Source organism: Epinephelus moara, chromosome 8, assembly GCF_006386435.1.
Source record: "Epinephelus moara isolate mb chromosome 8, YSFRI_EMoa_1.0, whole genome shotgun sequence".
Lineage (NCBI taxonomy): Eukaryota > Metazoa > Chordata > Actinopteri > Perciformes > Serranidae > Epinephelus > Epinephelus moara.
In genome coordinates, this window is record NC_065513.1 from 33162124 (window position 1) to 33181861 (window position 19738).

The 19738-nt window shown below is 43.4% G+C and overlaps 2 protein-coding genes across 5 annotated transcripts in view; one reads left to right on the forward strand and one right to left on the reverse strand.

Annotated features, from left to right (window-relative positions):
* The first annotated feature begins 471 nt into the window (after positions 1–471).
* LOC126393663 (calphotin-like) lies at positions 472–13520 on the forward strand. Of its 4 annotated transcripts, none has more exons than XM_050049925.1 (12): positions 472–631; positions 2929–3474; positions 8116–8163; positions 9122–9166; positions 9379–9756; positions 10091–10123; positions 10210–10263; positions 10637–10744; positions 11820–11948; positions 12169–12285; positions 12386–12486; positions 12605–13520. In XM_050049925.1, exons 1-11 carry the CDS (start codon positions 587–589, stop codon positions 12446–12448), a joined length of 1566 nt encoding a protein of 521 aa, XP_049905882.1. In that variant the 5' UTR covers positions 472–586; the 3' UTR covers positions 12449–12486; positions 12605–13520. The 4 variants fall into 4 exon arrangements, with proteins under 4 accessions (XP_049905882.1, XP_049905883.1, XP_049905884.1 ...); XM_050049926.1 differs by having other exon boundaries at positions 10228–10263; XM_050049927.1 differs by lacking the exon at positions 9379–9756.
* Positions 13521–16631: 3111 nt separating this feature from the next.
* The window catches only part of gak (cyclin G associated kinase), a 37193-nt gene continuing 34086 nt past the window's right edge, over positions 16632–19738 (reverse strand). The window contains exons 28-29 of the mRNA XM_050049924.1: positions 18784–18960; positions 16632–18706 (exon numbers count right to left, since the gene is read on the reverse strand). Coding sequence (XP_049905881.1) covers positions 18605–18706; positions 18784–18960 — 279 coding nt within the window. The 3' untranslated portion in view covers positions 16632–18604. The remainder of the gene's footprint in view (positions 18707–18783; positions 18961–19738) is intronic.

A 19738-nucleotide genomic window follows, 5' to 3' on the forward strand; every position in this document is an offset into this window, starting at 1 on the left:
TACAATGAAAACTATTCTCTGGCTTCATGATTTTAATGAATTCAGAAAGTTGACAGAAGCACACATTGTTTTGTGTGAAGCTGTTTGTGTTTTTCTCTCAAGAATAAGGTTGTAACTGGATGGTGGCATGCTTTATGGTTTGTATGCTGCAAAACTGACTCTGAAAAGCGTTCAAAAAATAAAAAAAGACAAGAAAAAAATATTTTAGAACATGTGCATGGTTGTTGCCATGTGCTCCAGTCAAAAAGTATTTCTAACTGATCCGGGGAAAGGGGGTGTGGCACCCTGCAAGCCACTCTCGTCCCCCTTCTTTGATGGAGTGGTTGCATAACATCCAGCCAGTAGGTAGCCCAACTCTGATTCTATCATCTCACTGAGTTGTCCTGCACGTGCGCGGGGGTGTGTATGTGTCGCTCTCTCTGCCTCTCCACGCCCCCCATCTTTCATCCCAGTGCTCCCATAGGTTCGATGCAAAGGTAACACAGAGACCGGGGGCTCTATAAAGATCCACTTTGGTCACGCAGCTTCTTTGCTCGTTTCATTTCTTCGGTCTTCCTCGTTTTTCCATCACCACACACACGCCAAAATGCCCAGCAGGAGGAAGAAGAACAAGCGTCGCATGAGGAAGGTGGTAAGTGGTGGCAGGCGCACTTTTGTTTCCACTGGGTTTTTATTCTCATCACGATAATATCGAAAAATAATTGGACTTGATTTGGAATATGAACTCAGTTAATTGGGAGCTTCTTGGAAAATGTCGATTAAAGTTTCATTTTGTATAGTTTGTGGCTGTAGTTGTTGTTGTTTTTAACTATGTGCCTCTAATTTTCCCAAAAGCCAAAGCCTTGTTTTCACTTGTGATTAGTGACCGTGATTGCTCGTGCGCACGTGTTTTGCACCTGTGGTCAAACTAAGCTCGCACACGAGCACGAACAAAATATGTACAGACAAGTGATAAAAATTGACACGATGTTTTCTCTTCACTTTGTTGCGTTGCTTGTGGCGCTCAACTCCGAGGAGCGCTCCAAGCACCGTGCGTAAATTGGATGCACCAGAAAAAAACGCATCAAAATTGATTGCATCCACGATTAAAATCACTTAAATTGTTCAAACAAAAGTATCCCATCACTTCGGATGCTTCTGGCTCTGCCGTTAGATACGAGGGACAAAGAAATTTGTCTTGGCAAAAGTCCCGTGCGCCACGTGCGTTGTGAGCGCACCATGGATACAATGGTAAAATGTTTGGATGGCGATTCCACATTTGTTTTTGTGGTTCATTTTCATTAAAGGTAAAATCTGCCTTAATGCAAAGTTTTTTTGTTTTTTTTTAATGTTTTGCTCATATTTTTTTTTTATGCAAAATGTAAAGCAAAGAGTGTTCCCCCATCTGTCATGCACACACTGTACAGTACATACAGTACTCACTGTCTTCACTTATGAAACACTGCTTCATTGTTCGATTAAAAAAAAATGATTGAAAATTTAACAAGCTGAAGTGGGCAAATGGCATGATAATTGACTAATCTGCCCCCCAACCCCCTCCCCACTCTTCTTAGGTAACTGGGAGGACTTTTACTTCTGAACATTGAGTGCCTAGAGAGGAGTGGGTGTGACAGAAAGGGGGGAGGGGTATATAGTAAGTGATAGGGGTATATAGTAAGTGATAAAGTAACACAGACTCCAAAAGTTACTCCATCACCATTGTTCTCACTAGTTTTCCAATCCTAATTGTTTCACCCTGTGCTCTATTATCTGATTAAATTTAAAAATGACCACTTGCACACCCAGCCCTGCAGCACTGAGAAGACTTAGACTAGGTATGTGGCATGCTTCCTCAGCCCCTCCCCCCTTCTTCAGCCTCCCTCTGGCTAGTCCCCCACTCTCAGCACCACACAACTGTATTTGGTATTGTGTTGACTGGAGGAATGTCTTGCCTTAGTTTTTGCCAGATTGGAGTCTGCACAATCTCTCTGGTTCTCTCAGCCTGCCAGTGACAGGCAGATAAAAATGGCCCCTGAAGTCACTTAAAGCTGTTATCAATTCCCTCTACGATACCAGAGCACAGGATGAGAAGGAGCTGCTTGAAGATGTAAAGCTGAACGCTTCTCACACATGCCTTTGTATATAGAGACCCCCTCAAGTGGCTGGGCCTCTGTAGTACAGCCCGATGAGCACAATTAACGACCTGATTAATTGAAGTTTATTTATTACTCTGTGGTGGTGAGGTTTGGATCAAGCCATTTGTGGGCATCGATAAGGGCGGGGGTTGTTTTGACGGTGGCTAGCTTCACAGGCATAGACATATGCACTAACTGGCGGTCAGCCTAACAAAAGCATTTTCGGGGAGTGATTATAACCTGATTATGATGTGATTAGGCCCACTGTCTGGCCTGTGGGGCACCCATCAGTGCTGCTGACTCGCACGGTTTCCATTCCCGCTTCACCAGACCTGTCAGGAACACTCTGATTCAACTAATTAGCTCCCATTATCTAACTAGCTTTGCTGGGCTCACTCCCAGTTACCCAACCCCTCCCTTCAGTGGGTCTGCGCTCCTGAAATCTCCATTAAAGCCTGAGGGGGTTTTGTCCGGAGCTGAAAAAACACGTTGGATGGCATGCCTGGTATTCCTGCAGACAGAAAAGTGCTAGAGTGAACCGCAGACCGACGACAACAACAGTATCTGAACAGGACGAGGGCCTCAGTTCCATTCAGACCCATAATACTCCCCATTTACCTCCATTTCATCACCTTTATGAAGCTACTGAAGTGTCAGCGTTTTGCACTCAGCTGCCAAACTTCAGAAAATATTGTTAAAGTTACCCTAAAATTATTTTAAACAGGTAAAATACCATTTGAATGCACGAAAGAAACCTCAATCATTGACACGACAGCAATCATTAACCTGTGTTTTTCTGTTTTCCCCTCTGCAGCAGGCCCAGAGGAGAGCCCTCGAGGAGCAGCATGCAGCCAACCCCCCAGTCAAAGCAAGTCCCGGGATCGCAGTGTGTGCGCCCCCTGCAGCAGCCCCAAAGAAAGCAGCTCCAGCACCAGTTGCAGCTCCAGCTCCAGCACCAGCACCAGCACCAGTTGCAGCTCCAGCACCAGCACCAGTTGCAGCTCCAGCACCAGCACCAGTTGCAGCTCCAGCACCAGTTCCAGAAAAGATCCCAGAGGTCGTCCCCGTTGCTGTCCCTGTTGTGCCGACCCCCGTAGTAGAACCAGAACCTGTCGTGCAAGAGCCCATCGTAGAGCCCGTCCCAGTCGAGGCAGCGGCGCCAGAGCCTGAGGCAGCGGCGCCAGAGCCTGAGGCTGTGGTGCTGGAACAGACTCCTGCAGAAGTTGAGGTTGAAGTCCCAGCCCCAATCACTGAAGAAGCACCTGTCGTTGAGACTCCACCTGAGGAGCCCTCCATAGTCGAAGCTGCTATAGAACAGGAGGCTGAACATATCATTCCTGAAACAGAACCAGTAACAGAGGTAAGGACTGCCTTGTTTCATACATGTGATTGTAGAATAAACTGTTTGTTCTCCCATTGCCAGGAAAACCTCTAAAGTTGACCCCCTATATATATATATATATCTCTAATGGGTTTCTTAGAAAGTCAAGCATATGTCCTGGAGATATTTATGGAGTGATTTATTAAAGGAATATTGAGGTTCCTCTGTAGGTCTGGTGGTGTGATGGCTGCATTGGTGTAGATTTGAGCAGGAGCTTTGGATCTCCTCTTTGCATGGGCTGTTTCTGTACATAGTTTAAGTTTTGTGGACGACCAGTTTAGATGGTGTTTGCACATACAGTATGTGCGGTGGCTGGGATCTTATGGGAGAAGGGAGGTGGAGCTGGTGGGGGGTGGGAGGCAGAGGGAACAACATGTTCCATTTAGCAAAGAGGTGGAGAGTGGGAAAGAGACTGTAGGCTCCATCACTGGGGGGGACTGGGCCCAGCCATTTCAGCATTATCTACCTTTAAACATGCACGTGTCTTTTTTGGAATGGGCTGATTGGATATGATGATGGGGAGTGTTGTCTAAAATATAGTCACGTGTCTTTGAATTTTCTTATGGTGCTGCTCTATTGGATAATCTTTTTTTTTTTTTTTTGGAATATATAAGCTCGCTGTCATTTTGTATTAAGTCCATGGTGTATTTTATTAGCTTATTTTGCACAGTTACCACTTTTGCACCATCCTTGTATCTGTACTGCATTTTTACTTTTCATGGTACTTCTCACCAAAACAGTATTACTATCGCATTCTTTCCCAGCATTGTCTTTACCTTTTTTATAAATCTATACATGCATGAACAGTGACAGTTACAGTCTTTGTTCTTCAACTTGGGAACAGAACGTTCTGTTTCAGCCAGAAGACGGCAGGCCAGAGGCACACACAGGCTGCACGCTGCACATACATGTGCCTAACCTCAGTGCACATACACACTTGCAAATGAACACGCACACACTAGAATCAGGGATTTTGCTCCCAGGAGCTGAGCCACAACCACATATGGTGCGCACACACATGTGCTCACTATATGTTAGTGTACATGAGGCTGTTCATGATGGGTGTAAAAGGGGACAGGAGGTTTTATCAGTGGGTAGAATTCTCACTCTATGTTGTGCTGTCCGTCAATAAAACTAGGGTCATCATGTCTGGTTTACATAGGTCTAGTTTGAGGTTTGGATTGTTGCCTCTGACCCTGACATGTTATGCTTTGCTGACCACTGAGCTGTACAGCACCACTAAAGTTCCTACTGGACATGGACTGCCTATCATTGTATAGCTGTGTCCACCCCCTCCTTCCCTCCCACCACATCATCGTACCTCTTTGCCTCCCCCCTGGCGTCCTCTCTGCTCCTTCACTGCTTGCAGATGTGCCAGATTCAGTTTCAGTGCTCACAAACGTGCAGACACTCATGCACTTTAGGAAACCTGAACATTAGTCAATGCTGACTGTAACTGCAAACACATACAGTAGGATATTATATGAAAAGTAAAGTTGTTTTATGAACTTTTCTCAGTTAACTTTGTGAGGCTTTGTTCAGATACCTTACACACTTGTGGCCACAGTGCAGACAGTGTCCACTCTGTGACACCTCGTGTCAGGCTAGAGAAGTAGTCATCGCTCGCGTCAGTTGTGCAGTAGCCACTAGACTCAGAGCAGGCATCAATGGGGCTTGTATTCAGCTGGCTTTGGGACCGAAGAGAGGCGGCCCCTCCGCTCCTGAGTGTCGTTACGGAGACCCAGGTGAGTTTTAAACCCACCACCCGATCTCAAACCTGCCGAGTGTGTTGAATTTTCTGTGGCCTGAGGCAACGGGTGCGGTTCCTGCTGAGACTGAACATTTTGTACCAGTTTGCTCCCTCTCTGCCCCTGCAGCCCTCCACTCCTCCCCCCCTTCAGTCCCTCACCCCTCTCTCCCTTGTAAATTCCCGCTCCCTCATCACCCTTCCTACCCTCCCACCACTTGTTCCTCTCCGTCTCTCCTTTCACTCTCCTTCCCCCTCCTCTCCTCCCTCTTTAACTTCTCTGGGCCCCTCTTCTTCCTCTGTCCCCCCTGGTATGGGACCTATGGGGCCCTTATTAGCTTGTCGTCTTAGCGTATGCACTCGTTCAGCCATGTGTCCCCCTTTTTTTAACATTGGGTCTTTGCTGGGAGTACTGGGAGGGGACAGATTGGGAAAGGTGGGATAAAGTTCTATGTTGGAACGCAGGGGGTGCGTGTGCATGTGTGTAGTTTAGCCTTTGGTATTTGGTGTGTTGAAGAGCTTTCAGACAGCTGTCACAACCTTTTTTTAAAGTCTGTGGCAAATGTCTAGTGACAGGATGACACGAGGTACATTCAGACTGCGCACAATGAAAATGCTAATTACAGCATGCTTACATATGGTTGGTAAGCATATTTTCTTTCATCACAGTTTGATATGATGGCCATAGAGATGATATAGTGGATGACAAAGATGTGCTAAGTGATACATAAAATGTTTTCAGACTTGGTTGGAAAAATGATCACCTTGTGGCACGTGGGAACACCCCAACCCTCCTCCCCACGATGTCCAGCCTTCCGCCATGTATAACTGCACATGGGGCCCTCCCCACACTTCCTGGCAACTTTTTTTTTTTTATGGGTTTGTTTTCGAGGGCTCTATAGGACTTCATTAGCTGAACCATACAGTTTTGCACAGAAGGTACAAAATGCTCCCTTTTTTGGTTTTGATTTTTGCTTCCATCTCAGACAAATGACTCTTACAAAGCATTTGACCAGTGTTTTTCTTACCTTATTTGTAGTTATCATTAAATGTATAAGGACAGATTATACCATGCAAGATTGCTCTAACATTTCCCTCAACTTTGAGTCCTAAGAGTGTGTGAGGAGCATTAAATTGGTTGGAATACAGAGATCATTGCATCCCAGGTACACTATGTCCTGTGTGGATTGAAATGGTCTGTGTAAAAGTTGGCTGTTCCCAGACCAGCTGTGATGTGTGCTGGATTTGTCTCCTAGCAGGACTGCTGAAGCAGGATCTGTGTGCAGATCAGTTTGGTACAGAGTGTTCTGATGCTGGGGCAGACTGGAGGGGGGTGTAGTCCATATGTACGTATGTTTTCCTGTCAAGCAAAGGAAGGCCTATAGTCCCCCTCCCCCTTTCCCTCCCTCCCTCCTCCTTTTTCTCCCTATACCGTCCCTCCAGGGCTATAGCTGGAGTGTATATTTACCCTTCTCAACTATACGTGTATTTTTGCCCACTTGGCTTTTGTTCAGCAGTTGTTAAAATCCTGGAGAACAGGATTCCTCACCTCCCCTGTAGCACAGCGCAGAGAAAGAGGTGGAGATGGAGATGGTCAAGCAACTGGAGCGTAACTACAAGCATTTGAAGTGTCTTCTGAGAGAGTTTTCACTCCGTTAACTACTGTACATGGATGAACTTAAAGTGCTCTATGTAACTCTGGAGAAAGATAGTGGATTGGTCTCACTCCCAGGTCATCAAGCACAGACACTTTGGGTACATGGTTTGGCCTGACCACCAACCCTAAGCACGGGTATTTAACGACCTGCAAGACTCAGCCATCAACCATCTTCCTCCAGAGTTACACCCAGCGCTTAATGATTTTGGCCAATGCCTGATTGGCCTCTTAACAAGCAGTAGCAGCCTGTGTGCACCAGACTTGTCCTACATTTAAAACCCGCCGGTACAAGACGGTGTAAATAATTTACTGTCAGACTATGAAGATTTAAATTATTTATGTGCTGCTCCCTGTTAGTGCCAGTATGGTTCAGCACACTTGGATGCACAGTGGGAGCCGCCAGTGGCCATTTAGGTTACTGCCAACTGTTCCAGTAAACCGGTGGCAAGGCTACAAATGTCACCCTGGCATAGAAAAATACGGAGGATATGGGTGACTTCATTATCTGGGCATATGTGTGCAGAAAAGAGTATTTCCAAGTACTAATGATTATGAGTAAAGTGGTATAAAAGAGGGTCCAGAACATTACCTTGTGTTCTGACATGTAGTTCTAAAGTGATGTGGGTTTTTAGAGTGGTGATGATAAAGGTAGTTTAGGGGGTGAGAAATGGGTGTACCAGCTTTTCATTATGTAATTGGTTGTAACATTCCTTCAGGCTGTATTACGTTCCCCTCTTTTCTGAATTACAGCTACACTCTCACAAAGCATACTCTAATACGCTTGTATTTGTTGTGTGAATTGGTGCAAATTTATGATTTGAAATCTTTTTGGCAAGCGTTTCCATTTTTGGAAGCAGTCAGCCTATTTAGAGTCTCGCTGGGTTTTCTGTTAAATGCTTTGAGGCTATCACAGCTACAGTTTGGCAGGGATAACAGTTGTGTGGATTGTCTTGCTCTTGGCATATTTTTGGGGCGGGTGTGTTTCCTCTACTAAAGTTTGACCTTTAACTTTTTAAGGAGGAAAAAGAAGACTTAAATAAGGATAATGGTGGCATGTAACACAAGGCAAAGTTTTTTTTTTTACAACCTTTAAATGCTTGTTAATGTTGTGCCTTTTCTTAATGAGATGCACTCTCTGCCATCTCCGTTCTCTTCCATCATATGTACATATCTTTATGATTGTTCTGCTGACTCATGAATACTTTTTCCTTCGTAGGTTGAACCTCCAGCTGAGACTCCAGCGGCGGCCCCTGTTGAGCCTGAGGTAAGAGCAAACCTGCATTTTAATTCCAGCACACACTGTCAGCCCCTTGTCTGTCCCCCTAAACCTCAAGTTGCTCAGGCAGTATATTTTTGTAACAAGCCAGAGGCAGATGACACAAGTGCGAGTGAGTAGAGCATAACTCAGCGTGACGCATTTCAAGTGAGATATTTTTTTGTGCTGCTTATTAGACATTTTTAAATGTCAGACAGGGTCTTTAAACATTACGTTTCTTATTGATCAGTGGCCATTACAGCTGAGCACACACACCCCTACGTAAAGCATAATACAGTACATTCATTGAATACAAAACACAAGTCCCTTTTTTAAGGCAACACATTGCAGTGTGTGGTTGCTTTGCTCATTTGTCGCCCCAAAGCAGCTGTGCAAAGGACGCCATACATCACACCACAGTAGCTCAGAGTTTCCACTCATGTTTTATAAGTTTCTGGCAGCAGTAACTGGACCAGACACAACCCGTTTCTGTGACCTAAGCTTCACACCTCACAAATAACAACCACACTTTGCTTCAGGTCTCATTCTCTTATGTAAGCCAGTACTCCGATCACCGTCTAAATTATTTCAGATTTAATTTCATGGGTTTTTTAAAAGGTTGAAACACTTTTGGCTTTTCATTGATCTGCAAACAGTGTCCCATAACTCACCATACTGATCATTACTGACCAAAACAAGCTGAAATTGCAGTTAATAGGGGTTTGATGCGACATAAGTGTTGCAGTTGGTGTGAAAGTTGCAATTAGGGAAAAGTTCCTCAGGAAAACGGCGAGGCACGTCAATTAGATCAGATCGACTTTTAGCTGTAGGTCGTATTCAGTGCAGAAAATGTCAAATGCTTGCTGTTAAGTCCATTTAATGGGTAAACAGCCATTGACTTGTTGCTCTTCTATTATCTAATCTATTGATTAATGTGCCATTTACGTGTGGTTATTTCTGCCTCCAGATTCAGACAGAAGAGCCTACAATCATAACCACAGAGACTGAACAGGTAAGACTTCTGTGTGATGGCAATGCATGACTTTAGTTTTACCAAACTCTGTAGTCTTGATCATGCATGGTAGCTCATCATTTTGTCCCATCATCTGCTTGCCCAAGAAAAACTTGGTTTATTCATATTGACAAAGTGTCTCCCATCAGTTCCCCTCCCTTGCATGTTGCATGGTTTGTTAATGTGTGCCGTGTTGATTTTTGCATGTGCAGACGCTTGACGTCTGCGAGCCAGAGACTGAAGTGAAGACCGAAGAAGCAGTCGCCGAGGTTGAGGTGGAAGTGTCGGTCACAGACGGTGTCGCCGCACCAGAGCCTGTAACCGAAGCTGCTGAAGAACCAGTGGTAGAAGCACCCACGAGTGACCAAGTTCCTGCTGAAGCAGAATCTGCGACACAGGAAGTGGTTGCAGAAATAGTTGTGGAACCAGTGGAGGAGGACATTGCAGAGATACCTGAGCCACAGCAGGTGACTGAAGCTGTCGTCAGTCTTGCAGCTCCAGTGGAGAGTGAAGATGACGAAGCTGAAATAGAAGTGTTGGCTGAAGAAGATGCACCTGAAGTCCCGGCTGAGCCCGTTGCAGTCACAGAGGTGCCACAGCAATAAAAACCCCTTCCTCTTCTCTTGAACTTATCTCTTTATGATCTTCCAAGAACACAAGTGCATTGACTTCTATGTAGTTTACATTTTTATTTTGTGATTTGTGTGTTGCATGTGGTTTGTGTTGTGGTAATTGTGGAAGTTCCTCATCAGATTTTATGTTGTGCTGATCTAACTTTTCTTGAATTGGGGTTTCAAGCAGGTTGTCAAAATTTGAACTTCCACAATGGCTTCATCTGTTTTCTGGCATCATTCTTCATTTACATTGTCTTTTTTAAATGTGACTTTACAGCAAAGACTAATGACATTCTTTTGTACACCTCAGGATGCTCCTGCCGAATGCGTGGAACTCCCAGAGGTGGGTATTTTCTTTGGCATAAAATACTGTGTAGATGTAACATTGGCCCCATTTACGTGTCATACTGAATATTATTAACGTGGCAGTTTGTGTTGTCCCACCAGGTCCCAGTCATCATCCCTGTGGCTCCGGTAGAAGAGGTAAAACCTAAACTGTGGCACAGTTTTTGTCTATTTGTGACCATTTTGGATGACTCTTTCTAGATAAAGATCACCCTGAAATCATAATTTAATGGGTATGCTACTACTAAAATGGTAAACTGTCTTATGTCACTATTAGGATATTTCTATCCATATTTTATTAGGTATAAAACTCAGCATTTATCTTTAAATATGTGAAATGCACTGATGCAAATACATTCTGCCCTTAAGCCGTTTAAAATGATCTAGTTCAGTTGATTTCTCCCGGGATACTTGCTAATTAATTCCCCTCGTTCATTTCTTAATTTCTTACGTGTGCTGCCTGGTGGAAAATCTTAATGTTCTCCTGCTGTCCCCTTTTCTCTCTCTGCAGATTCCTGACACCCAGGACATTGCTGACAGCCTGGTTGATGACTTTGTTGTCACAGAATCCGTCTCAGCCGTGGAGGACGCCATTGCTGAGTCTGCCGCTGTCCAGCCGGTGAGAATCGCACAAAGAAACGTACCATGAGACACTGCAGTTATCATGAAGTGACATATTTTAAAGCAGTGGTTCCCAGTTGGTGGGTCATGGTCCAAAAGTGGGTTGCAGGTCCATTCTGTATGGGTCGTAAGTGACTCAGGAAGTTTGCAAAACACTATTTTAGAGTACAGTGAATTTCCAGCATAGAGCTTTAATTTTGGAGTGCAGTTTTCTGCTGTAGAGTGAGTGACTAACGGATGGCAAACTAGCTCAACAACATGGCCAAACGCAAGTGTGATGCTGAATATAAACTGCATGGACCTTGAACTAATGACTGAGAAGCCTGGACCCTGTGGCTAGACCAGTTGGGGACCACTGTTTTTTAAGGAATATTTCACTCCTCAAATGACCACTCATCCCATGTTATGCTGAATTTGTGAGGAAAACATTTGTCACATGCCTTCAGAGAACAAAGGGGACCACGTTTACCAGCAGAACTATTGAAACATCAGTTTACAAACTCTTATATTTTGTGCAGTGTCATTTATCCAGTTGTATGCTCGGTACTTCCCAAACAGACAAGAAAGTGAAAGTGAAACTTCTCGCTCCCTTCAAAACCAGACTCTATTACCAAAAATGGTCATTTTACCTGGCTGAGCATGAGAGCTGCTCTTCTTCCACGGCCTTGATCTGAGTTAAAACAAACGTGTTTACATAGTTTTGCAGCTAGTTTTTCTTTTTATTTTAATTCATGGATTTTCTCAGTTTTTGGATGATCCTTTACCAGAGGCATGTGAGATGTGTTCATCACAAATTTAATGTAACACATGGAGTAAGTCCCAAGAATATTTATGTTTGTTTGACATCCCGCCTGTGTGATCTGAATAGTTCCAGTTAAAATGGCAAAAATAACCTGAGTGGTAACTTGATAATTTAGTGTAATTTATTTCATTTTGACATAATCTGACTAAAATGTGGCTGCAACTTTCAGATTAAGAGTGTTTTGCCATTTTTATGGCACATAATCCATTAGTGTACATTTTCAGCTCAGCTTTTTTAACGGTCACGTTTCTGCTCCTTGTTTGTTATTCAGGAAATTGAGGAAGTGAGTGACACCCTCAACATCCAGTCAGAACCTGTTGATGTGATGCCAGCTGAGCCTGAGCCTGTTGATGTGATGCCAGCTGAGCCTGTTGCTGCCCCTGCAGAAGAAATGGTCATTGTGAGTCCCTGTTGGTTTTTATTTTTTTTATAACTATATACAAACAGTATTATACAGACATTTGTATGTGAAGTATGATACATGCAATTAAACGCGTAGTACTAGATTAGTGCAAGTCTTTCAGTGCTATTTGTTCTGCTTATCTCAAGGATATATGGGTCTATATATCTTCTGCATGGTTACAGTGCATCCTAACCACCTCTCTCCCTTTCCTTTCTAGGACGCCACTCCTGAGCAGACATGTTTGGATGTGCTGTCAGAAGAGCCTAAGCCAGAAATTTGTGCCATGCCATGTCAGATGCAGCTCGCTGTGGAGTCTGTGCAACTCAGCTCAATGGTAAGAGGCACTGCTTTAATTGAATCGCTCCAGTGTATCAGTTGTGTGGTGTAGTTATTGCAGTGCACTCACCCGATGTAATGTCTTGTTTTCCGCTCAGGAGATGACAGTGGAACCATCGCTGAATGGACACATTGTTCCAGAGGTCTCTATTGAGGGCTAGATGCACATCACGCAGCTTCGAAGACCTTCTTTTTGTCTGTAAGTTTCTTATATTATAAGAATATTGAAATTTTTTTGTGACCCTGCTAGCCTTTGAAATGTCTTGCATGACTCCCAGAAGCTGCTGACCAGATCCCCATCTTTGTGTTTCTCTCAGATTCCCCTTTGGCCATTTGGAGGACTCAAAGTTTTACAGCTGACCGTGTTCATATTTTAGGGCTTACGCCAGGAAATCGAAGGGACATCCACACTTTGAAGTGCCTTTCCGGCCCTGGTTCCTGTCAAAACACCAAACCAGATGCCAACATGCCAAAACCCGCTGCATTCATGGCAGCAGAACAGACTGTTTGTCATAAGTGTGCAGAAATGGAAACCTGTTGTGGCTCGTTTTTTTTAAAATCCGTAATTCTTCCTGGAACGCGTGCAGTGAGTTTGCATTAATGGTGGACGCAGAGGTGCTTGAGAGATGGAGATTTCTTTAATAAATAAATGGCAGTGCCTGATGTTTCTTAGCATGTTCATCTCTCCAGCACATTGGCTTCCACACTGCAAACACTCACTGCACGTGAAAACTGTAGCGTCGACGACTGTGGCTATAGTTGTACTCGGACCTGTATTCATAAGGGTGGGAGGGTCGATTTTTGTTTTTTTTTCGTTTTTTTTCTTTGTTTGTTTCACATTTCAAATGCGCTTTTTACACTCAAAGAGGTGCATCTACAAACTTCCCCCAGCCTCCATTTCTGTCCTCGTCTCTGTCCTGCAGTTCTCCTCTCTGCCTCAACTAAGTGCCAAAGCTAAGGCTAGTGTGACATTTGAACACAGAGTTTTAGAGCTTAATGGCCACTTGAAAATGACAGTTGGAGGGGATGAGCTGAGAGGTCACTCTTTATTTTTTTTCTCCTTCACTTTTTTATTTCATTTTGTATAGACCGAATCATGTGCTACAGTTTTGTGTTCAAAGTCTGTGATCTGGAGGGGCAATGTAATGTGATCTGGTGATGGGGGGGTCACTGTTTGGCTGGTGTCGTGCTGACTTGGTCCACCTTTGGAAATAAAGCTGTAACTCATTGTAACGCAGGAGTACTGGTTTTACTTTCTACACACACACACAAAATGCAGACAGAAGCAACAGTCTGTGTAGGAGTGGGATTTAAGAGGAAGTTTGTATGACAATCTGTTGCAAAATAAACTTGGTTATGTAACAATTGCAACAGTTTTCTGACCCAAGGGAAATGTTGAACTCAATTTCTGATCACTAACACAGTGGCATGCAAATGTTTTGGCACCCCTGGTCAGAATTCCTTCCGACTAGTTCAGTAGAATAACTGGTTTCCAAAGGCATGAAGTTAAAGATGACACATTTCTTCAGTATGTTAAGGCAACTATTTTATTTCAATCTTGTACAGTTTCAAAATGACAAAAGGGCCTGAAGCAAAAGCTTCGGCACCCTGCATGGTCTAACTTGGTGCCCTCGGCAAGTATCACAGCTTCTAAATGCTTTTTGTAACCACTTAAGAGTATTTAAGTTCCTGTTTGGATTTTCATCCATTCTTCACTGCAAAAGGCTTCTAGCTCTGAGATTCTTGGGCTTTCTTGCATGCACTGCTCTTCTGGGGTCGATCCACAGATCTTCAATGATGTTTAGGTCGGGGGGTCTGTAAGGGGCCATTGGAAAACCTTTAGCTTGTGCCTCTTTAGCCCATTGTGGATTTTAAAGTGTGTTTAGGATCATTGCCCGTTGTATAAGCCACCCTCTCTTCATCTTCACCTTATTTACAGATGGTGATTACTTCCAGAATTTGCTAGAATTTAACTGATCCATTCTTCCCTTTTGGCTGAAATTTTCCCCGTGCCACTGGCTTCAACACAACCCCAAAGCATGATTGAACCACCCCTGTGTTTACAGTTGGACAGGCCTTTTTTTTTCTCCAAACATACTTTTCCTCACTGTATCCAAAAAGTTCTATTTAACTTCATGAGTCCACAGGACTTGTTTCCAAACAGCATCAGGCTTGATTAGATGTCCCTTTGCAAACTTCTGACGCTGACTTTTGTGATGAGAACAAAGGACAAATTTTCTCCTGATGACTCTTCCATGAAGGTCATACTTGTACAGGTTTCACTGCACCACCACTCCAGAGTCTGATTAATCCTCCTGCAGGTCTTTTGCAATCAAACTGAGGTTTTGATTTGCCTTTCTAGCAATCCTACAAAAGGCTGTTTCAAAGTTTCCTTGATCTTCCAGACATCAACTTCACCTCTGCAGCTCCTGTTAACTGCCATTTCTTACTTACATTACGAACTAAGGTAACTGCTACCTGAAAACACTTTGCCATCTTCTTAAAGCCGCCTCCTCTCCCGCTTTGTGGGCATCAGTTATTTTAGTTTTCAGAGTGCTAGGCAGCTGTTGAGAGGAGCCCATGGCTGCTGATTGACAGAACAAGGTTTCAGGAGTATTTATAAAGCTTTGCAAGTTGCATCAGCTGGCCTTTCCTAACGACAGCTGTGAACAAGGGATAGCCTTAACAAGCTAATTACAGTCTGAGACCCTGGTAAAAGTTGTCTGAGAGCTCAAATGTCCAGGGGTGCCCAAACTTTTGCATGCTGCTCCTTTCTTTTAATTCACTCTAAAATTGCACAAAACAAAAATAATACACTTATCTTGCTGCAAATGTTGAAAAGCATGCCTTTTGGAGATCACTTTATTTGCCTCTCACCTAACTATTCACAGTAAACGAAATTTTGACCAGGGGTGCCCAAACTTTTGCATGCCACTGTAACTGTAGCTGAAGGGACCAAACAATTACCTGGCTAAAACTTTGGAGATTTTATCTAATGTAGTATGTGGATAAGAAGCTATAAAAGTTTGTTTCACGCAGGCTTTGACCATGTGACACTGCTTCAATACATAACAAAATGTTATTTTATCTCAGATGGTTGTCTACAGATACTTTTATTTTGAAATGTTCTAGTCATTGTAAGAGACATGGGCGTAGAGTTGGGCTTTTAAAATAGATAACTCAAACTAAATTAAAATAGTCAACTTCATAGTCATTTTTAAACCAGTGGTAATACTTGTGAGTACTATCTCACACAGGCTCAACCCTCTACTGGATCCAATCATGAGCACGCATTTGCCGACTGAATTTACATAAATGAAGTCAGGCAATCAGGGCCTGCCTACCCAAATATGTGAGACAGCAAAGTATCAAAGGCAGTACATGATACTGTCCGCCATCAGCAACGGCGATTTGCTCACTGACAGAACATCAAAGCATCCTCTGACCTTTAGCTGGTTAAGATCAGTGTGGCTGGGTCAATATAATGGTGTCCATTCATCTGGCTCCACCCACTTTACCTATCGTGACCAGCAGTGGGTGGAGCCTGTGTGGGACAGAGCAAAGGTTATGATATTGTAACCCTAGTTCTGATGACACAGGCGGCAATCTCTACCTAGGACCCCTCTCACTCCTACACCACTTAGTAAAGGATGGTGGACATGTGTACTGCCATATAGACTGTGGGGTCTGGACGGCTATGTTTATGCATATGTAAGTGGGTAAATATGTGCTCAGGATTGGAGGAGAGTATGAGCCTTAGAGTCCAATAAATGGCTCCGCCTGGGCTAATAGAACTAGGGTTACAATAACGTTAGCATCTGGTGTTAGCATCTACTTGGCTTGGCTCTCTTTTTAAAAATCAGTTTTTTATCTGCAGTTAATCATAACCATTTCTTTCAGATAAGTCTGAGTTACCTCTCCAATTTGTTTTATAAATTCTCATGATAATCTCTGTCTATAGGTTGTGAATGTGAAGCCGCAGTGAATCTTCAAAAGAAAGACAAAAAAACACAAATATTTGCCTCAAATCAAAAGATTTTCTTTTTTTAATTATTTTGCTTTTGCATTGAAATCTACATTCATATTAGTATGATGTAATTTGGTACAGTAAACACTGCCGATGTGTGGTTTTGAAATTCTCCCTCTTTATACTTTGATGATACTGTCACAGAAAATTTCAAGCATCAGTTTATTTATTTTTTTTGTTTTCTTACTTAGGTTTACTGGCCCCTCGTGTTGGAATAGTAACAAAAATGTCAAAATGCAAAACAGAAGCAAGAGGGGGGAAAAAAAAGTAACGACAAACCGAAAGACAGACCGAACAGACAAATGATAAACACATACTGCTCAACAACAGAGAGGATATATATTTGTAAAAGCACATTCGTATTAATAATAGATGCTTTGGAATGAAAACAGCAAGAGAGGCTCAATGTCATCAACCAACAACCTTCCCACTCAGCACATTCCACTTATATATTATCTGAATTTTTTTTTCCACTTGTGCCATTAATAGCATGAATACATGTCAGAACAACCCCCAACCCTCCGAAAGAAGGAAAAAAAAACATAATAATAAATAAGAAAACAGGTGATTTGATTGGTCCATGAGGTAAAATGTGAAATAAAAAATAAAGGGAAAGAAAAGCAGAGCAAGCAAAAATTGGAAAGATTGATGGAAACACAAACGTCCACAAAATCAAAAGTGTGGGAGAGACTGGAAAACATTAAATTAAGATTGTGACTGCAGACAAGAAAGCATGATGTCCAACAGGGTTTCATTAATTTCTCCATGAAAGATACACACACACATGCACGCACGCAATCACACAACCATTCACGCGGTTGAGCGTGACGCTCAATAACACATCAGGCTGTAGCCTCGACAAAGCCACTTGATGGATGATATTCTGATATTTACACTGAAGTGATGATTAAGTGAGAAAAAGCTCAGAATGAACCCCCTCCCAAAAAAATACAAGAAAAAGTAAAAACCAAGATTCAATCAGCATATTCTCTTTTCATTCCTTCACTTTTTGATCTGCTCCTGACAAAAAAATGTCCACTGAACTCGGCGCCGGAGGTGGGTGGGGCTTGCAGAGACAAAGAGAGGGGTTGGTAATGACAGTGATGACGGAGACGCTCGAAAGCAATGAGCAGCGTGAGTGCTGAGTCTGTCTGTCTGTTTCTGCTACAAGAAAAAGAGCACTTCAATAAAAGAGCCACCGCCCGTTTGGACTACCCTGGTTTGAAATCAAACACCCCCCCCCCCCTGTTGTTCAGAGGTGTGGTGTGGGAGAGCATGCAGTCAGCTACACAGTATAGCCTGAGTGGGTGGAATTGAAAGAGCACTTCAAAAAAACACGACAGACTGCCCGCTTCGGTTTATATGGGGCTCCAAAACAAGTTTCTTTGTCAGAAGTTTAGGATGCAGGTTTTAACATCAATCTGAGGAGTGTGTGTGTGTGTGTGTGTGTGTAGTCGTAACTGTTATGGTAGAAGCAGCACTAGTAGTGTTCAGCAGGCAATAGTCTTGTCTTTCTGGAGAGGAATGGCTCAACAACAAACCCAAACCACCACTGACCCCAAAAGGTGCACTTCAAAGTATTAATGGGCATTATCAACAGATCTATGGTCGTTCAAAAATCCTGCTTCTCCATTTGAGGCGGGATAGTTTTTTGTCCGTTGTTTGCTGTGGCTGGTTTGTCCCAAAATTCATCAGCAACGTTCGCTAAGCTTAAAAACAACACTCCATGTTGGCCGGCATGCTGGAAAATGTACAGCCGTGTTTATTTTTATTTTTTTAACCAGTCAGTGAAGTGGCTGGTTGTTTGCAAAAGTGCTCACCAACTCACCAGCCACAGCCAGAATTTAGCAACATCTCATCAGTGTGGGCTCGTTAAATCTTTTCATCAGAATACCACTGTCATGATAATCTTAAAAGTCCTTGTCTTATTATGTAGTACTCATTTCCACTCTGTCTTCCTCGTGTGATTGTCACCCATCCTTCCCTCCAGATGTTTGCAGCACCACTCAGGCAGTCGTACAGGTAGGCAGTGAGTTTCAACAACTATCACAATGTTTGTTTTTTTGCCGGCAAAAGGTCTTTTTTCCTTGACTGTAGAAAGAGAAGAAAGTAAAGAAGGAAGAAGGGAGTGAAGGGAATGGTAGAGAGGACACCTCTCAGAGGCTCTGCGCCCCCTAAGGCCCAATGTGGGCTCAGTCCTGTCCAATCTGGCCCAGTCTAACCCTTGTGTGTGGTTAGGCTGAATCCAGTCCAGTCTGGTCTGGTCTAGCTGGGATCCAGACCAGGTGTTCTAAAAGAGTGCTTTGGATCCCTGGTTCTCGAACTCTGACCAGGCGTCGTTCAATTCCATAAAGATCATCTTAGCGTAATCTTCGTAAGACTGGCCTGTTGCCTGCAGAGAGAGAATGAGTATTAAATTTTGTCTTGACATCTACTGGGAAACGAGGTTTGCTTTTTGTAGTACCGTACCTTATCTGGATGGACAATCAGCACAGCCTTCCTGTAGTATTTCTTCACCTGGTCGGGTGTCACCAGGTCGGCCATGCCCACAGGCCTCCAGCGGGTTTCACCCTCCCACAGCACAGTGTGCAGAGTTGACAGCAGCGCTCGGATGTTTCGCTCCTTCCCCTCGATCCAGTCCAAGATCTGCAGCATGACAATAAAACAAACCTTAAATATTTCTAGCATTAAAAGGTACTAGGTACGTAATTATACTTTTTAAAGGTATACTATGCAGGAATTTCCTAAAAAAAACAACAACAATAAAAAGCAATGTGTCGACTCATGCAAAAGTAATCACTCTAAATCATTACTTATGATCCACTGGAAGTGTGTGGCTGTGTATTTATCTCCAGAGAATGTGCCCTCTGCCTGTATTGTCTTATTTTGCTGTGGTCGGGACAAGTTTAGGTGTGGAAACCTCAGCCAATAACAGTGCCCAGGTGAGGATGGGACTTCATAGAAAGGTAGCAACCAGGTGCCAGACTGTAAGCAGCACAAATCCAACAGGAAGCTACAAAAATTGCAGATGCAGCGCTGAAAAAAAACGCTATTACAGCGACGCCAAACAGCAAGCGGACATAGCTGGTTCCAAGAGGAGAGTGAATCTGGTGCTGGCTTTCACCTTCACATTCACTGGTGAGCACTGAAGGACAAGATGAGGATGAAGAGCAATGTAAAGCTGGCCTGTTTTCTGTTGGACGGGTAGATGCTTAAGTATTGTCTTTTGTATTACAACAAATGTGACATCTCTACATTAGTAGCTTGTAGTGTACACACAAGCAGTGTGGGGAGGAGGAGCCAAGTTTGAGTGTTGTGTTTCTCAACCCCATAATTCCTGCATAGTATACCTTTAAGCTTTATTCAGGTAAGTTTCACCACAAGCTGTTTTTCTTTCTTTTCAGGAACACTCTACGAACACACA